We start from the raw sequence: 21,089 nt of genomic DNA, 5'->3' as shown, positions 1-21,089 counted from the left end.
GCTCAAGGCCCAGCAGAGGAGGAAGCCGATTTTCAAGAGTGCCCAGATGAGGGTAAGAAGCGGCGGGGGGGTGCCCAATTGTGTCGGGGGGGATGTCGGATCGTGTCGGGGGGGTGCCCAATCGTGTCGGGGGGGGTCGGATCGTGTCGGGGGGGGGGTGCCGGATCACGGGGGGACCTTCGAGGGGAGCAATGCCGGTTCTCGGGGGGGGGGGGAACGCATCAAAGCAAGTTTCCATTATTTCCTATGGGGAAACTCGCTTTGATAAACGAGCATTTTGGATTACGAGCATGCTCCTGGAACAGATTATGCTCGTAATCCAAGGTACCACTGTATTGGTATTAGTTTATTTTAAAGCTTTATGTTTAGACATGGGAAATGGAGTGGTACTGAGTGTGAACCAAGAAGGCATCTTGTATGCTCATCTACTCAAGATGGCAAACACTGTTCTGGGTAAGAACAAATCTTACAAGCACTCATGAGCAAGGATAACTGCCCAGGAAAAGGATCTAGGTGTCATTGTTGAGGATATGTTGAAACCCCCCTGCTGAATGTGTGGCAGCAGCTAACAAAGCAAATAGAATATTAGGAATTATCAGGAAAGGAATGGAAAACAAAGATGAAAATGTTATAATGCCCTTGTATCGAAATTAGAAAAGGTATCGAGCAGGGCGATGAAAATGATAAAAGGTTTGGCACGACTTCCCTATGAGGAGAGGCTAAAGCGACTAGGGCTCTTCGGCTTGGAGAAGAGACGGCTCAGGGGTGATTTGATAAAGGTCTATAATACTGAGTGGAGCAGAAAGGCTAGATTTGAATTGCTTGTTCACTCTTTCCAAAAATACTAGGACTAGGGGGCATGTGATGAAGCTGCTAAGTAGTAGATTTAAAACAAATTGGAGAAAATATTTTTTCACACAACATGTAATTAAACTCTGGAATGCATTGCCGGAGAATGTGGTGAAATCAGTTAGCTTAGCGGGGTTTAAAAAAGGCTTGGCTAATTTCCTAAAAGCGAAGTCCATAGGCCATTATTGAGATGGTTTGGGATTATCCACTGCTTATTCCTAGAATAAGCAGCATAAAATCTGTTTTATTACTTAGGATCTAGCTAGGTACTTGGGTTCTGGGTTGGCCACTGTTGGAAACAGGATACTGGGCTTGGTGGACCTTTGGTCTGTCCCAGTATGGCATTTCTTATGTTCTAAATAGGCAGGCTGGTCTTTTCTGACCTCATCTCAATGCATGGGGCATCCAAGGTTATATAGCAGTGGGCGCATGGTCAGAAATCCATATGTATGTGGGCCATGTGATTATTTTTGCCTATTATATCATGGTTTATATGTTTCAAAGTCTCAGAATTTCATTGACATTTCTGACCCATTCCCCCATTTCCAGATCTTCAAAATCATGTGTGCTAGCTAAATAGGTAAAAAAAAACATTTTTTGATGAGCAGTATTTGGCCAGTGAGCCACATGTTTGACCCCCCGATCTAGCATACTGTTAAATCATTATTTAGTTGTATACAAATGACAGCATCTCCGTCTGTGAGAGTGTGATGCTATTTCTATCGTTTCTTTATTTGTTGCACTATTCCAGTTATCCCTGATCATAGATACTCAGAGGAAGAAGAATTTCAGGGTATTTGTTAATTAGTTAAGGACATGTGCTGTTATTTGGCACATGCAATGTGTAATTTTTTTATAGTTTGGGCTTTTTTAAACTTGCATAACCTGTATCATGTATTTAAAATGAAATTTAGTACACAATAATTCAGTGTTACAAAATTAAAAATAATGCTGGTTCAATCAGGTTACTCTGCATCAAAAAATAGAGTGCTTTAATCCATCTATCACTGATTATGCCACACCATAGCTTTCTTAATAGATATACCATAAAAATGGATTTATAGAGATGCCATGCAACATAGTATTTGATATCAGAATTTGTGAGGCTTTCTATCAGTTGTACTGCTCTCCACGTGAATTATTAAAGCGGCTGTAAGTTTTGTCACTGGTGGATGGAATATTTGAGCTAAGCATTTTGTTATCCCAGAGATAGTACTGCCAAGATGATTTGTCATGTAATTCTACTGTCTGCAGCGTTTCTCTCCTTGAGGCAGATTTAATCAGCCTTGTTTTCAAAATACCCACAATGAATATTCATGCAAGATTTACATACACCAAAGATCTGTTGTATGCAGATCTATCTAATGCATATTCATTATGGATATCCTTAAAACCACACTGGTTAAGTGTGCTTCCAGGACAGGATTGGGAGTAGAAAGAATATGCAAAATCAGTGATGTCTTCCCTTTTTGTGATTTAATTTTCAAGGAGCTTGAAAACCAAATTGTAACTGCCGTAATGCCTCTGTATAAAGCTATGTTACAATCTTAGCTTGAGTACTGGGTGCATGTGAGGGAGTATATAAGAGAACCCCTGTTTTCCTTAAACACATTTCTCCACTGTGCTTCCTTACCAGAGCCAGTACTGAGAAACTCAGCAGGAAGGATGTAACCCATGTGATAAAAACCCAGAGTTGGGGAAAGTCAGGAAGGCCTAGAATAGGAAAAAACAGTCCTCCAGAGTACGCCTCTACTACCTACCGTATTTTCACGCAAATAACGCGCACCCGTATAAAACGCGCACACGGGTATAGCGCGCAGAAATCACGATGATATGTACAAAAACTTTGGTATACCGCGCTCACGGGTATACCGCGCATGCTGCCCGACGCTCCTTTCGCCCGCCCTGACTTTCCGTGCACTGTCCCGACTCTCCGTTCACCCCCCCTGACTTCCGTGCACTGTCCCCCCTTGAAGGTCTGTCCCCATCCTGAAAGCCTGATGCCCCCCCCCCGACGTCCGATACATCCCTCCCCCCGAAGGACCGCCGATTCCCCAACAATATCGGGCCAGGAGGGAGCCCAAATCCTCCTGGCCACGGCGACCCCCTAACCCCACCCCGCACTACATTACGGGCAGGAGGGATCCCAGGCCCTCCTGCCCTCGACGCAAACCCCCCTCCCCCCAACGACCGCCCCCCCCAAGAACCTCCGACCGCCCCCCCAGCCGACCCGCGACCCCCCTGGCGACCCCCACGACCCCCCCACCCCCCTTCCCCGTACCTTTGGTAGTTGGGCCAGAAGGGAGCCCAAACCCTCCTGGCCACGGCGACCCCCTAACCCCACCCCGCACTACATTACGGGCAGGAGGGATCCCAGGCCCTCCTGCCCTCGACGCAAACCCCCCTCCCCCCCAACGACCGCCCCCCCCAAGAACCTCCGACCGCCCCCCCAGCCGACCCGCGACCCCCCTGGCGACCCCCACGACCCCCCCACCCCCCTTCCCCGTACCTTTGGTAGTTGGCCGGACAGACGGGAGCCAAACCCGCCTGTCCGGCAGGCAGCCAACGAAGGAATGAGGCCGGATTGGCCCATCCATCCTAAAGCTCCGCCTACTGGTGGGGCCTAAGGCGCGTGGGCCAATCAGAATAGGCCCTGGAGCCTTAGGTCCCACCTGGGGGCGCGGCCTGAGGCACATGGTCGGGTTGGGCCCATGTGCCTCAGGCCGCGCCCCCAGGTGGGACCTAAGGCTCCAGGGCCTATTCTGATTGGCCCACGCGCCTTAGGCCCCACCAGTAGGCAGAGCTTTAGGATGGATGGGCCAATCCGGCCTCATTCCTTCGTTGGCTGCCTGCCGGACAGGCGGGTTTGGCTCCCGTCTGTCCGGCCAACTACCAAAGGTACGGGGAAGGGGGGTGGGGGGGTCGTGGGGGTCGCCAGGGGGATCGCGGGTCGGCTGGGGGGCGGTCGGAGGGTCTTGGGGGGAACAGTCGTTGGGGGGGAGGGGGGTTTGCGTCGAGGGCAGGAGGGCCTGGGATCCCTCCTGCCCGTAATGTAGTGCGGGGTGGGGTTAGGGGGTCGCCGTGGCCAGGAGGGTTTGGGCTCCCTTCTGTCCCGATATTGTCGGGAAGTCGGCGGTCCTTCGGGGTGGGGGTGCGAGTGGTCCTGCCGGGGGGGGGGGGATGTATCGGACGTCGGGGAGTCGGCCGGGCAAGAGGGCTTGGGCTCCCTCTTGCTCCGATCGTGGATGCGGGTGCGGGTGGGAGCACGTGCGAGCGGTCGTTCGGGGTGGGGGTGCGAGTGGTCCTGCCGGGGGGGGGGATGTATCGGACGTCGGGGAGTCGGCCGGGCAAGAGGGCTTGGGCTCCCTCTTGCTCCGATCGTGGATGCGGGTGCGGGTGGGAGCGCGTGCGAGTGGTCGTTCGGGGTGGGGGTGCGAGTGGTCCTGCTGGGGGGGTGAATCGGGCGTCGGGCGGGGTGGGAACTATGTTTTAAAACTTTCGTATACCGCGCTCACGCATATAACGCGTGAGGGGTATGCGCGGTAGGTAAAAACGCGTATAACGCGCGCGTTATATGCGTGAAAATACGGTACATGTGAGGAATGTTTTGTTGCTCAGCTGTTGGCATTGCTTGGACGGTAGGACAGGCTCTATGTTTTGAGTTTTGCATAACTTTATTTATTTAAAAATCTTGTATACCATCTATCAAAAAAATCTAATCGTATTACATAGTAACATAGTAGATGACGGCAGATAAAGACCCGAATGGTCCATCTAGTCTGCCCAATCTGATTCAATTTAAATTTTTTAAAAAAATTTTTCTTCTTAGCTATTTCTGGGCAAGAATTCAAAGCTTTACCCGGTGCTGTGCTTGGGTTCCAACTGCCAAAATCTCTGTTAAGACTTACTCCAGCCCATCTACACCCTCCCAGCCATTGAAGCCCTCCCCTGCCCATCCTCCACCAAACGGCCATACATAGACGCAGACCGTACAAGTCTGCCCAGTAACTGGCCTAGTTCAATCTTTAATATTATTTTCTGATTCTAAATCTTCTGTGTTCATCCCACGCTTCTTTGAACTCAGTCACAGTTTTACTCTCCACCACCTCTCTCGGGAGCGCATTCCAGGCATCCACTACCCTCTCCGTAAAGTAGAATTTCCTAACATTGCCCCTGAATCTACCACCCCTCAACCTCAAATTATGTCCTCTGATTTTACCATTTTCCTTTCTCTGGAAAAGATTTTGTTCTACGTTAATACCCTTCAAGTATTTGAACGTCTGAATCATATCTCCCCTGTCTCTCCTTTTCTCTAGGGTATACATATTACAATGATTCATATATGATAAAGCATAAAATCTAAACAACAACCAAGGATAACAAATGCTGGCACTGTCTTCAGGATGGGATATTTTTACATACATTTTTTAAATGCCTATCGCTATGACAATATTGGAAGGAAGTGTGGTCCATTTGCACATCAATCTTATAACAAGAAATCTTTCACTTTTAGAATCTTTCCCCTCTCTCTCAAAATCAAAATTTGGACCCCTGTTAGGTTACACAAGTTAGACAGTTCTAAATCTAATAGATGCTGGCATTGTCATCTGGACAGAGGGACACTGGATCATCTGTTCTATTGTCCTTTGATACTTAACTTTTGGAGGTCAATTTGGGGTAAGATTAACAACATATTGGAATCTTCAATTCCACTGATGTATGAGGCGGTCATATGTGGAAAGTTATTACATGTTAAACCCCCTATGGATCGATATAAATGCCATCTTTTTCTTGTCATGACCGGGATAGCCATGCAGATGGTAACCCGAAATTGGAAGAACTACGACCGCCTAAATTTTCATTTCTGGTGGGCAAATTTGTGCTTCAGCAATAGATATGAAAAAATGATTGCTAATAGTTTGGGGCACAGTAATTTATTTAAGCTGGTTTGGGAGCCGTTGACATCATATATTACTTCACTATAGTAGGTCTTTGATTATGAGTCAGTTTTTGTTTATTTTACACATCCGGGAAATTGGGTGGGGGACTATTTCTGTCCTAATTTGACTTTTGAGTAGGTCCACCAGGGGTGGGAGGAGGGTGGAAGGATATTTTTTAATCTGAATAGGGTAAGGTTATTGGGATAGTCTATGTTTCTGTGTTTTATTGAATAATCATTGGGTGGGGGGAGAAAAAATGGTTGGTTATGCATATTTGTAAGTTGAATGTGCTTTTATTAACTTATATGATATATATTTGTGTATTGCACTTTTGAAGTTTAGAAAATCAATAAAGAATAATTTCCTTATACTTTGGCAATTAAAGTAGTTTTGAGTCATTGGAAAACAGCTTCTATTATGGAAACCTATTGGTGGAATCTGGTGTTTTTGTTTCTATCAGAGAAGCACTTGATCGCTGGGCAGTGTTTTGACAAGTGGAAAGTACCAGATGATTATATTTCTGGTTTGACTGTGTCATAAGCATGATATATCTTATAGTTTGTTTGTTTATTACATGATGAATCGCACAATTTTGGACCAGCCAAGTCAATGCAATTTATAAAACAACTAAAATCATTGAGAAAATATAGAAAAGAGCTCCAGTAATAACAGGCAAAAATAAAGTCAGGAAAAAAGGGGGGGGGGGGAGGTGGAGCAGTACTTTAGCAATTGCTACCATGCCCCAGCTTCTAGCGTTTGTAGACTAGGAAGAAAATTATTTTGGTAACAGATGGTTCTTTAAGTTAACTTTGAACTTAGTACAGGGTTAAGAACAACTTCCGTTTTTTAAACTGTTCTTAAGTTGAATTTGTATGTAACTCGGATTCTGTACAATACACAGTCTATAAAAATATTAAACATTAAAGAAACAGTCCTCAAAATAAAGTACTGTAGTTTAAATGGAAAGAAAAACTAGGAGGTTTATACTTATTTTTGTTAACTACAAATGCGTCGGTCTAGCCTTCAAGTCTCTTCACGGCATCCTTCCTCCCCTCTTTCCACTTTCTTGGCTCTCCTCGAATCCTAACTCCACCAGATCCACTCAAAAATTCAAACTATCCTTCCCCTCTTTAAAAGGCATATCCCATACAGGAAAACTTGGAACATCCCTCCTCTCCAGGATCACCGAGCTGTGGAACAGCTTTACTGCCCCTCTTCGGAGTTCGACCTCCCTCCAACGCTTCCGAAAACATTTGAAAACTTGGCTTTTCTCCAAAATGTAACTCCTCCCTCCCTCTCCACTATACTAAGTCCCCTCTTTCCTTCCTTTTTACCAAGCCCTTCTTCTTTCCATTGGAGTTCCTTTCTTTATTAATTCCTGTAAACCGTGTCGAGCTCCACTTCTGTGGAGATGATGCGGTATACAAACTTAAGATTTAGTTTAGTCCCACTGTTCCCTATCCACTACCACATCCAACATTTCTCCCTCTCATCTCTCTCTTCCCCTTGCATCTGTAATTTATGCCTCTCCCACCATCATGTCCAATATCTCTTTTTCCCCTCCCTATGCCCAACAATTCACCTGCTTTCTTCATTTCCCCATGGGCACCATCTCTCTTTCCCTCTCACTCAGACACCCAATTTTCTCTTTCTACAAGGATCATTTCATAAATAATGCACACTATTTTTTTTTTAATTTACATGTTTTATATTTTTTTCAAGTATTTCTTTACAGTCTTTTAATATAGCCTCCCTGCTTTGCAATGACCGAGTCCCAACGTCCAGGCAGCTTCATTATTCTATCCAAGACACCGTTTTTGTTCATTTGCCAAATGGCTCAAGTAACAGCGGAAAAAGCTCTTCCAGAGATGCAAAACGCATAGGTTGTTTCAACTTTGGAAAAAGGTCGAAGTCTGGTGGACTCATGTCTGGACTGTAGGGAGCCGTATTCGCATAGTTTTTCAATGAGGACATTCCCTATGTGTGGGCGAGCGTTGTCGTAAAGAATGAATGGCCCAGCCAAGAGCAACTGAGGTCGGGTTATATGCATTTTTCTGTGCATTTTTTTGTATAAAAAAAAAAGAAATCACGATAATATACTGCTGTGACACTTCTTCCACATGGAACTTTGTGATGATGATGCCTTCATCATTTGTTTGACTTTGAGCTCATCAAAATTTTTTTGGTCGTGGGGAAGATGGAGCTCTCCACTTGTTGGACTGTGATTTCAGCTCCGGCTCAAAGTCTCTGACTCACGTTTCATCAATAGCAACAATGCGATACAAGAATGCCTGACCTTCAACTTCAAATCGTTGTTTCAGCATGGTTGCATTGTCCAGGCATCTCTGCTGCTATTCAGCAGTCAATAAGTGGGGGACCCATCATGCAGAAATGTCGCACGATGATCTTGTTCAAGAGCGTTTGCCCGAGTTTCACACATCGTTCATCGGTTGTTGATTTCGGCCTTCCTGGTCTTGCATCATCATCTATGCTCACATGACCATTCCAAAAACGAGTTGTCCACCAAGAAACTGTACTACGGTCCACTGTTAACTCACCACAAACTTCACATAACGCACTGTGGACTTCTGTCGGGTTTTTGTCACGTAGAGTTTCAATCTTAATGTACGACCTCTGATCGTCAACAGACACAGTACCCGAGACGCCTGCAGCCTCCTTTTCCCACACTTGTCACAGCCACACTAGGTACACTACAGAGCTCCAAAGCACATGTCCTGCTGCTTCAAGCACTGAAGTAAAAGTGAAACAAGGTTTACTGCAATTGCATCATCCACTCCCCAAAGTTGCCAACCTGTACATTATTTATGAAATGACACTTATATTCCCTCCCCACCTCAGCATCTCTTTCCCTCGCTTCCTCCATTTTTCCATCTTATGTCCCAAGTTCATGCTCCCCTTCCTCACTCCATTCTGTGTCCCATGTCCATGCTTCCCTCCCTCCATTCTGTGTCCCATGCTCCCTCCCTCCTGTCTTCCTCCCTTCCATCCTTTGTTCAAAGTTTATGTTCCCTTCCTTCCTTCTGTGTCCCAATACAATCCTGCTTCTCCCTTCCTATGCCAACGCAATCCCTCTTCCTCTCTTCCTGTCCCAATGCGACCCTCTTCCTCCCTTCCATGTCCTAATGCACTCTTCATCATCCCCTTTTGTTCCGTGTCTCAAATTCGTGCCTTCCGCGTTTACCTCCTCTGGCCAGCTCCCTCCTCCCAGCCGCACTTCTGTTGGCAAAGCCGTGAGCAGTGGCTTCTGTATGCTGTCCGTTGGTCTTCGTAAAGCCACAATCGACAGCTCCTGCATGCGGTCCACTGACCCAGAAGCCTTCCCTCTGTGGAAGGTATCACATTGTACAATTTCTTTTCATGAGGGTACAGATAGTGATGCTCCTTGAGAGGACCTCAGAGGTCTCAAAGGTATGTAAAAATTTAGCTTATTCTCTAAATATTGTGGTCCATTGTGTCTGAGAATCTTGAAAATCAAACAAAGAGTTTAAAATTTAGCCCTGTACGGTACTGGTAGCCAGTGTAGTTTTTGCAGGAAAGGTGTAATGTAGTCACACCTCTTACAGCGTTCTTTCAGTTATGCTACAGCCTTCTGAAATAGTTGCAGCTGATGCAAACTCTTTTTGGTTAGACCAGTATACAGAGCATTACAGTGGTCTAGTCGTGATGTTATTGTGGCATGGACCACTGTGGTTAGGCTTGCCTTTTTACTATATGGAGAGAGATTTCTTAGCTGCAATAGATGATAGAGTTTTTAAAGATTGTTTGAATTTGTGGGATCAGTGAGTGAGTGATGAGTGTAGCGGTACCCAGATATTCCTGACCTGTGATTTTAGGGAGAATTCATACTTCCGAAAAGAATCTCTGTTTTGCTGGGGTTCAGGCAGCATTTGTTGTTGTTTGCCCATTCAGGTAGGAAGCCTAAGGATAAATTTGAAGAGAACAATTGTAAAATTCTAGATAAGAGAGGCAACTTTCAGCCAAGCTAGAAGCACGAGGTCTAGTTTTGAAGGAGCTAATTTCATAGATGAAATTACCTTCTTTAAGGATTAGAGGGTAGGTAAATTGAATTACGACAATACTGAGCAGACAATATGGTGTATGATTAAATGTATTTTTATTGGTAAAATTTAATAAAAATATTTGAACGCAATAAAACACTAAACTCCAAAACACTTTACAAACTAAATAAGCATCACTTAAAAGCTTGCTTAAATAAATAAATAAAAGCCTTAAGATGTCTAAAAATCTGCCTCAACTCTAAAGCAAGGACATTCCACATTGCTGGGCCTGCAACAGAGAACATACAAGCACAATTTTCTTTAATGGACTTAGTGAAATGCAGGGACTTCAAGCAGGCCTTTATCCTGTGACCACAAAGATATAGTAGGGCAGTAATTATGCAAAGAAGTAATTAGACTAGCTCTAAGACCAGCACTTTAAACTGAAGATGCCACTCAACAGGCAATTTCAAAAGCAAAGGAAAAACATGATCCATCCTAGGTCTGCCAGGAATTTTACAGGTAGCAGTATTTTGTGCAACTTGAAGGACTTTCAGTGAAGATTTCAATTCACACAACAAAGCATTGTAATAATCCCTGCATGACATTAACAAACTCTACATTAGCAGCCAAAAACTATTGGCAAATACAGGCCATTTCAAATAGGACACCAACCAGGACACTAACCCAATCTTTAAAACAAACAAAAATCTAAAACCTGCACAAATCAGGGGTTTAAAAGAAAATGTAACACCTCTAGATATTTTGTCACCCCCTAAACCAGGGATAGTAACATCCTCAAAGGAAAAACAGCTTGGACACTCAGTAGTCTCAAAACGAGTCTTTTTTCTCCCCCCTTCTTCACATAAGTTCATGTAATCCTTTTTCTTCTTTTCTACCTACTATTTTAAGTTCTTGTAAACCGTGTCGAGCTCCTTACTCATGGAGTTGATGCGGTATATAAATTTAAGGTTTAGATTAGATTAGATTAGAAAGAATGTGAGTTTTAGATAAATTCAATGATAAATAATTAGCAGTCATCCATACACATATAGCTTTAAGACGAGAATCAACCACCTGAATTGATGATTGAATAGAATCTAAAACAGGAACAAAAAACTGTATGAATGTTATCCACATAAAGGTGCTATCTGACACCCAAACCTACCAAAGCCATACCAATAGGAAAGAAAACCAAATTAAATAACAATGCTGACAAAAGAGCCCTAGGGCACACCAAAAGTCGTTATCTTCCATTCAAACTACACTTCCCAGTAACCACCTGGAATTGATGCCCTCTTAAACATGAATTAAACTGAATAAAAAAGTTGTTTTGATCAATTCTAGAACTTTGCAGCGCACGAAGATGGCTGGGTAGAGGATTAGCTCTGTTGTGACAGGCAAATTTTATTAAGATTTTGGCAGTTAAAATTAAAGAAAAGTGAAGGAAAAGAGAGAATTGAAGTAAGAAATGGCTTCGGGTAAAACTAGTAAAAGTAATCCGGTGAATTCAGGAGCAGGAAGTAAAAAAAGAACAAAAATTGATTCGGTATCCCCGACAGCGGTCCCTTTGCCTCAGGAAGAAATTGATAACAGTGATTTGATGAATGAACTTCAGAAAATTAAAGAAATAGTAAGTGATAACGCTAAAAATATAAAAGATGTGAAGAAGGAAATAGAGAGTCTGACAAATAGAATGCAGGCAGTTGACTTCAAAATTGAGCAGTTAGAAAAGCATGCTGAGAAATCTGAGGCAGAGATGCTGGTGTGTAAAAAAGATCACAGAGAAATAGAGGCGTTGAAAAAGGATTTTGAAGACTTATCAAATCGTGAAAGAAGGAATAATTTGCGTCTGATTGGGATACCTGAGGGGATTGAGCAGAATGATCCTATTCAATTTGTGACTAATTTTATCCCAAAGATCTTGCCATTTAAAAGTTCTTTTCCTTTGGAGATAGAAAGAGCACATCGGATACCGATGAAAAGATCAAATAGTCAGAAGGGTCCCCGTCCAATAATCTTTAAGCTGCTAAGACATCAGCAGGTGGTAGAGATTATAAAGCTGGCTAAAACAAACAAGGATCTTAAATGCCAGGATTCTAAGATCTTTATAGTACCTGACTTTGCAAAAGCTACAGCCTACAAAAGAAAACAGCTTTTGGATTTAAGACCTAAACTGAGAGCAATGGGAGCAAGATATGGATTGATATACCCTGCTATTATGAGGGTAACTTATGAGAATAAAGCTTATAATTTTGAAGAAGCAGGCAAATTACAGGAATTTCTAGATCAATATAATTTGCCTATGGTTTCATGAAATTATTTAGAAAATGTAATAAATAATATACTTAGATTATTTTTGGTTTATATTTTTGAGTGAAAATTGAAAGATATTTTATAAAGAAGGAAAAAGTGGAAAAAAAATAGAAAAGGAGAAAATATTTTCTAGAAAATTGTTGCAGTTAGGTTTAAGGGGGGATCAACATTTCAAACAAGATTTAAAGAAAAGAAATGAAAAATTTTAAAGAGACAATAAGAAAAGAAGAAAAGAAGATTTTGACAAGGTAAGAAGAGGGATGGAGCATATAGGAAGTGAAGAAAATATGAGGAACAATTATAAGATTTGGATGGTTTCTTAATGTGAATTTATAATTTGCATTTGAGCGTGACTGAGATAATATGAGGACACATAAATGCTGCATTGGAGAAATGTGGGAACTTAGAATATAATAAGATGAAAAATACAAAAGACTATTGATGTAAAGAGAAGAAGATGTGAAGATGGACTGATGGAAATGACTTGAGCATTATTTAGATTTACAATTTGCATCTGAAATTGACTGAGATATAAGGATGATGTTGCAAAAATACTTTATTGGAGAAAGATGAAATAGCAATCTGCAAGAAGATGGAATAAGAGACTGAAACAGCAGGATGAAGATGTACAAGTGTTACAGTTGTGCAGAATGGAGAATAGACTGTAATAGATTGAAGATGCAATGAAAATTAATGAGAGTTTTAAAAAATATGAGGTCTGCTTGGTTGAAATGTTTGATCCTTCTTTTGATGTAAGGTTAAAAAAAAAAAAAAAAAATGAATATTATAGGATGGAGTGATGTATGTTCCATTGAAGTTGTGAGAAACTTAGGTTAAAAAAAAAAACAAAATAATAAAATAATAATATTAATCTTGGGGGGGTATATATTGTAAGAAATGGTTTCCGAAATATTGGGTATATACTTTTATAAATATATTAGAGGTATAGGATGGAAGAATGTTTGGAAATTTGAATGAGAGGGGAAGTATATAATAAAGAATTATAGTAAATATAGGTATTTAGGGTATTGAAGAATGGATTGACTGCAGGATAATTTAGTGTTGGTTGTTTGAAAGATTAGAGAAAGAAAAATGAGTATGTTATTGCCTGTGGGGAGTTTATTTTTGCTCAGTAATATGTGCGTTTCGAAGTTTGCATTTGTGTTAGGGGAGGGGGGGTGGGGGATGGGAATAGGGGGGATGGGGAAAGAGGGGAGGGAGGGAGACTCATATATTGGTTTAAGGAAAAAGAAAAAATTTATATTTTATGTTTGAGTGGATTATATATGTATTTTATATTTTATTTGTAAAATGGGTTTTAAAATTTTTTCTTTGAATGTAAATGGCCTTAATCACCCTATAAAAAGGAAAAAGGTATTGGAATATATTAAACAACAAAATATAGATATATGTTTCTTGCAAGAGACACATTTGTCTGGAACAGAGTCTATGAAGCTGACAGATAAGTGGATAAAACAATGTTTATTTGCACCAGCGGTAAAAAAGAAGGCAGGAGTAGCAATATTGATTAATAAAAAATGTTCAGCAACATTTAATATGGTAAAGGCAAATCCTCAAGGAAGGTGGGTACTTGTTGACATGAGCATGGGCAGTAATACAATGGCGTTACTAAATATATATGCACCTAATTCGAATCAAAGTGAATTCTTTAAATCTCTACAACAATTAGTTTTACCACTGGCTACTACTAATTTAGTGGTGGCTGGGGATTTCAATGCTGTTATAGATCCAATAATGGATAAAAAGCCTAGTAGAATTATGAAATCAATGGGATTAGAAAATTTGATACAAGCATGTAATTTGAAAGATATATGGCGTATTCTTCATTTTAATGATCGGGAATTTACATTTTGTTCACATGTTCATCAATCGTTTTCAAGAATTGATTATATATTTGTTTCAGATCAGATTGTACAGCAAGTTGTAAAAGCTGACATAGAACCAATAGTAATATCTGATCATGGTGGTGTGTGGATAGAAGTTAACTTATTAGATCAAGATAATTCCAAACCTGTATGGAGGTTTGATAATACTTTGCTTGCTGATTCTAAATTTTGCACTGAATTTCAGATAAAAATGAATGAATATTTCAGACTTAATGACCTAGAGGAAATGTCGATTGGAATATTATGGGATGCTTTCAAAGCAACTATGAGAGGACAAATTATATCATATTCTGCGTATAAAAAGAAACAGATAAGAAAGCAATTTGCAAATTTGGAAAAAGAAATTAAAAATTTGGAATTAAAATTGGTTAATAAATGGGAACAAGAGACATTTCAATTATTGTTAAAAAAAAAATGTGAATATAATGAAATTTCCTCTGGATTAGTAAGGAAAGATATTTTTGCTCAGCAAACGATGTATTATGGTAGTGCAAATAAGGCTGGAAGATTATTGGCAAATTATTTAAAAGCAAAGAAAAGAAAGGAGAAAATAAGCATAATTAAGGATGAATTAGGACATTCTCATTCTCAAATTGGAAATATATTAAAACAATTTTTAAAATATTATAAGTCACTGTATTCTTCTGAGTCTTATTTAGATAAAGAGAAAGATGGGTTGGATTTTTTGAGTTTAGTTAAAGGACCTAAGGTTCCTGATCATATAAAAGGAAGTTTAGATAAACCTATATCATTAAAAGAGTTACAAATGGCATTGAAATCCCTTAGAGTTGGGACCGCTCCAGGTGGAGATGGATTTACAGTGGAGTTTTATAAAGAATTTCAAATTTCCCTTTTACCATATTTATTAAAACTATATCAGGACCAACTGAATAAAGGTTGTATATCAGGCACTATGGCAGAATCTTTAACTATTGTTTTGCCAAAGCCAAATAAAGATCCAACATTGGTGTCAAATTACAGGCCTATATCTTTAATAAATGTAGATGGTAAAATATTAGCTAAGATTTTAGCATTAAGATTGGCTAAAGCTCTTCCGCATATAATAGGAATAAATCAAACTGGATTTGTTGCTCAAAGACACTCTTCAAATAATACTAGACTGGCATTTCAGATGTATTATTTAACAAGACAAATTAATGATCCGGCTTTTTCAGTATCACTAGATGCTGAGAAGGCTTTTGATCGTGTAGAATGGAATTTCATGTATCAAGCTATGGAATGGTTTGGTATTGGATCCGGATTTATACAAATGATTCAAGCACTGTATAGCTCCCCAACTGCTCGTTTATACATAAATAATAATTTTTCAGATGCTTTTAAATTGCAGAGGGGAGTTAGACAGGGTTGTCCATTATCTCCTTTGCTCTTTGATATAGTTCTTGAACCCTTGTTGTTAGCTATTCAACAGGCAAAGGACATAGAGGGTATTCCATGTGCTGGAGTGGAATATAAAGTATCCGCTTATGCAGATGATATATTGCTTCATTTGAGGAATCCGGAAACAACAATTCCATGTCTACTGGAGATAATAGATACATTTGGAAAATTCTCAGGATACAAAATAAATTGGAATAAATCAGAAATTTTACCTTTAAATGTGCATTGTACAAAAGGTATACTTGATTCTTTCCCTTTTATTTGGAAAGAGGATGGTATAAAATACTTAGGTATTTGGTTGAATAAAACACTTGAAGAGACAATGAGAATAAACGAAAAATTTTTATTACAAAAAGTAACAGAGTTATGTGAGCAATGGAATCCTTTACATTTGTCATGGTGGGGAAGAGTTCAAACTGTTAAAATGATGATTTTGCCTGTAGTTTGCTATCAATTGGGAATGATACCAGTGTTTTTTCAGGGGTCTTTTTATAAAAAATTAAATAGTATTCTGGTTAAATTTATTTGGCTGGGTAAAATTGCAAGAGTGGCTCTAGTGTCTTTGCAAAGACCAATTGAGGAGGGTGGGGTAAATTTTCCCAATTTTTATAGGTATCATCAGGCCTATATCATGCGCCAAGGTATGTATTGGGTCCTCCCAGAGCTTTTGGAACAATTACCAGAGTGGTTAAGGGTGGAGAGATCACTTATTTTTCCACTTAGGCTTGATCTTCTGCTTGGTATAAAAGTGCCTAGAATACGTAAAGACAATAGAGTATTAATGGATACTTGGAAAACATTAAGATTTGTAGATAAATTAACTAGTGATTCTATTTTAAAATCGAAACAGCAGACTATTTGGGTAAACTCCAAGATACAAATAGGCGGGTTTAAGATTGTCTGGAAGGATTGGATTAAAGCAGGTATAAGATCCTTAACGGAAGTAATTGATAATGGTAAGCTGCTTGATTTTTCACAATTGCAACATAAATATGGTCTGAATAAAAAACAAAGTTATAAGTGGTTGCAATTGAAGCAGGCTATTCAGGTGGGGTTCCCTGAATGGAAATCTTTAAATGATCATTACAGCTTAGAATTCTTATGTTTCCAGGCAGATTTTCTGGGACACCAGGCCGCAAAGTGGTATAAAATGATATCTAATTATTTGAATAAGAAACCAAAAAATGGATTAAGAGATATTTGGAGCATTGAGATTAAGCATCAAATTAATGCATCTCAATGGCCACGTATTTGGTCTTGGAGAATTAAAGGTACGATGTCGGCATCTATTAGGCAAACATGGTTCTTTTTGTTGCATAGAGCATTCTGGACCCCTACTAGATTACAAAAATTAGATTGCTCTAAGTCTAATAGATGCTGGCATTGTAAAATTGAAATTGGAACTTTAGACCATCTTTTATTTTATTGTCCATGTATTCAGGCATTTTGGATATCAATATGGGATCAAGTTAATATATTGATGGAAAATCATGTAGCATTATCCTACGACACAGTGATTTTTGGAATGTGTATGAGGGCCAAAAGTCAAATATCTGCAGCAAACAACAAATTATTGATGATTCTTACTGGAGTGGGAATTCAACAAATAACGACTAATTGGAAAGACTGTTCTAGATTGAATTGTAGTTTTTGGTGGAACTCAGTTTGTCATTTATATAAGATGGAAAGATTTCTTGCCGTACAGAGGGGATATTTTAAAAGGTTTAAGGAGGTGTGGAGGCCATTAATTGAATATTGTAATGATTAAGGGTTATTCTTTTTCCTTAGGGGATAATTTGTAAAAATGGGGGGGAGGGAGAGTCTAAATATGTATATGTTTGGATAAAATATTTTGTTGATAGGGGAGGGGATGGGAGGTGGGTGGAGGGAATTAAAACATGTGTAATAATATTGCTTAAGAATGTCAAGTGAGTGATGTGAATTACTTGTAATAATATTGTACACTTGTTGAAAGAAATAAAAAGGAATAAAGATGAAAAAAAAAAAAAAAAAAAAAAGTTGTTTTGATCTTCAAGCTGCCTTAGGTTTTGTTTAGAGGCCTGAAATGCTCACAACTATCACAGTGCAGTTATGGTTGCCCTCTAAAAATGTGTAGTCGAACTAGACAAGGTACTGAGGAGAACAACGCTGTGGCCTTGATAATAAGTGTATGCCTTTTACTCCAAAAAGTGTGAAAACGAAAGACAGAAGATGCATTAGGTGAATTCTAATTTGGTTGGAAGCCCAAAGGAGAGATGGAAAGAAGTTTTAGAACCAAGCAAAAAAATTCACAAATCTTGATCTTTGTACCTCAACTTTATTTGTCCTTATTTTTCATATCACTTTTTTTCCCCAAATTTAGATATGTTATCTCCAGCCATGGAAACAGCAAACATTATGCCATCTGTTTACAGTGTCCATGCACTTACATTGCTATCTGAGGTAAGAGATTTGTGCCTTTATATGCATTTATTTTAAAAACTAACTGTAGTACTAAATCATCTTCTTAGCTGTTCTTCTGTTAATGAGCCATCTATTAACACAGCAACACAATAAATGACGGCAGATAAAGATCAGGAAGGTCCATCCACTCTGCTCAGCAAAGTGGCCAGAGCCGCACCACCACTCTTTACAGCAGGGGTACCCACACTTTTTTGGCCAAGACAAAATGATCTACCAACAATAAAATTTTAAAAAACACAAAGCACACTGTACGCAGAGAAAATGTTAATTATCATTTATATTCGGGGGTTTTTTCAAAGAGGTCAAGGCAGATGGCTTTAAAATATGCAATGTCACCTCAGTAACAACTATACAAAAATAGACAAATATACTTCCTCCGCTTTTACTGAACCGCGATAGCGGTTTTTAGCGCAGGGAGCTGCGCTGAATACCCCGCGCTGCTCCCAATGCTCATAGTCTCCCTGCGCTAAAAAAATGCTATTGCAGTTTAGTAAAAGGAGGCCATGGTGTAAAATATAGACAGCAGATATAAATTCTCAAAACGGACATATTTTGAACACTAAATTGAAAATAAAATCATTTTTCCTACCTTTGTAGTCTGGTGATTTCATGAGTCTCTGGTTGCACTTCCTTCCGACTGTGCATCCAATATTTCTTTCCTTCCTTCCTGATCTCATTCCATTCCCCAACCAACATCTCTCTGTCCCTCCATGAATCCAACTTTTTCTTCTTCTCTCCCTGTCCCCCTTCCCTTTCTTCCTTTCTCCCTTTCTCCCTGTCTTTCTTTCTCTCTCCCTGCCCCCCAAGCCACAGCCGCCGATTTCTCCCTTCTTCCTCGATGCTGCAAAAGCCAGGCCCGTGCCAGGCCCACAAGCCTCCCCACTCCCCCCCTTCCCCCCGATATCAATTCTGACATCAGAGAGGAAGTTCTAGGCCAGTCAGGTAGTGATTGGCTAGCCCGGAACTTCCTCTCTGATGTCAGAATTGACGGTGGGGGGAGGCTTGTGGGCCTGGCTTTTCCGACGTCGGGGAAGCAGGGAGAACGCAAAAGCAATGTGAGTTATCACGGAGCCCAGGATGGGTTCCGCAGTCGACTTGCATTGCCCTTGCGATCTACTGGTCGATCGCGATCGACCTTTTGGGCACCCCTGCTTTACAGGTTAAACTTCTTCATGATCAAATACAATAGTGCAGTCAGCAGTTCACCACAATGACAACCATCTTGGGGGTTAGCTCCCAAGAAAAGGATCTGGGTGTCATCTCCCCCTCTGATATACTCATAGCATATAATATGAATACATATATTTAATTTTGATCTGTTCTTGCCATTTTCAGGACCAACTGTAGAAGTTATGGCCAATTTTCTTTTTATTTGGAATTCACATTGAACTCCTATTGGGGCATATTAGCGATTCATGAATATTTATGCAATGTAATTCATATTACTGTAATTTCATTCAAAGCCCACTCCAGCCCATTTATTTATTTATTAAGATTTACTACCTTTTTGAAAGAATTCACTCAAGGCAATGCACAGGAAGAACAAGTTATTGAGATCTATGTTAAAATAATTGGGGGGGACAAACCATAAAAGTCTGCCCAGTAATGGACAAAAATATTTTTTATAGAAAGTGCTTCTTTTCACTAAGCTGCTTTACATATCCAGTTTGCAAAGCTATGCAGTAGCACTGACTATAGGAAACCATATGGTATATTCTATTTGGTTACCACACCTGCTAAAACAATTATAGATTTGAGGAAAAAATGCTGTATGAGTTAGGTGTTTTAAGGACATGATCCCTCAGGAAAGAGGATCTCAAGAACAGTACCTTGCATTGTTTCTTTTTAAAGAAGCTCTCCAGCCACAAAAAAAAAAACCACACTTTAGAAAACTGAAGTCTTCAGATATGTGTTGTGCCCAGAATTAGGAATCTGGGCCATTCTGTCTTTACAATAATATTGGATGCTCAACAATAGCCAGGCCCACTGCAACCAGCCTCAGAATCTGTGAAAAGGCAGAATTGGTTTTGCAGAACCTTGACTCTTTGATTAATATTTGGGGAACATGAATCAATTTTAGCAAGCAGTGGGAAAGGTGCTGGTATTCAGTACCCCCCTGAATAAAAGCCCTGCCCATGATGCTGAAAGCAGTTGCTCTCGCTACATAATGTATGTTGGCTTGCAGTACTGAGGATTACTGCACAGCAGCAGCGTGGAGAGTGACCTGGTCTGAAAACGAGTTTGAATCTCATAGCGAAGAACATGCAATGTCTCCAGCATGTACAAAACACAGAAATCAAACTTCTAAAAAAACCTCCATGCCCTTGACCCTGTCGTACAGATTCTGTCGTCAGCTCTCTTGCTGCCTGTAGCCAAATGTTGTGTCTTCAAAGACCTGATGCTAGTGTTCAAATCCTTGCACGACATGGTGCCAGGCTGCATGACAACCAAGCTTCCGCCATACGTGCCAAACAGTTCCTTCTGCTCCCAGGATGAAATACACCTCAAAACGCACCCTGGTCGTGCCCTTCAACTGCAAACTGCCAAATGACATTCATACTCACACGTCATACCAAGCCACTGGAATAAACTGCCCCTACAGATAGATGCCTTGAAGGTCTCCTCAAATTTAGGAAAGCAATAAAAACATACCTGTTCACCTAACTCCCCTGTCTGAGGCCGATGGATTACAAAGAAATGTGTATAGGTGCCAGATCCTCGGTATGTGTCGCATTAGGATATACAGTATACTTGTATTGATAAATCTTGCACTGTAACTATGGCAAAATTAACCTGTAAACTGTTGGAATTAGACCCCTAGTATGTGTCAAGTTAGGATAAAACGTGTATTGAAAATAACCTGCACTGTAACTATAGCAAACTGTAACTTGTATATTGGTATTAGATCTCTAGAATATGTCATGTTAGGATAAAAATTGTATCGAAATAACTTGTACTGTAAATATGGCAACTGTAACTGTATATTTTGTATGTCAACTTGTAACCCATTCTGAGCTCTTTGGGGAGAATGAGATAGAAAACAAAATAAATAAATCCCTGAGAATGCCCAGTTTTGTTCTTTCTGTGAGCTGCCGTAAACTTCATAGTACTGGTAGATTAGAAATGGCATTTGTGATAACATTGCCAGACTCTGCTAAATGCTTGAACAGAAGTTTCCACTATGAACATATAAAAGG

General features: G+C 40.3%; 1 protein-coding gene across 4 annotated transcripts in view; it reads left to right on the top strand.

Annotated features, from left to right (window-relative positions):
* DOP1A (DOP1 leucine zipper like protein A) overlaps window positions 1-21,089 on the top strand; it is a 284,642-nt gene that overhangs the window by 233,840 nt on the left and 29,713 nt on the right. For all 4 annotated transcript variants that reach the window (XM_033937929.1, XM_033937930.1, XM_033937928.1 and 1 more), the window contains one exon: window positions 17,792-17,871. In XM_033937929.1, the coding sequence (XP_033793820.1) occupies window positions 17,792-17,871 (80 nt within the window). The remainder of the gene's footprint in view (window positions 1-17,791; window positions 17,872-21,089) is intronic.

Source organism: Geotrypetes seraphini, chromosome 3 (genome assembly GCF_902459505.1).
Source record: "Geotrypetes seraphini chromosome 3, aGeoSer1.1, whole genome shotgun sequence".
NCBI classification, from domain to species: Eukaryota; Metazoa; Chordata; class Amphibia; order Gymnophiona; family Dermophiidae; genus Geotrypetes; species Geotrypetes seraphini.
This window is presented reverse-complemented; position numbering and strand designations above follow the sequence as displayed.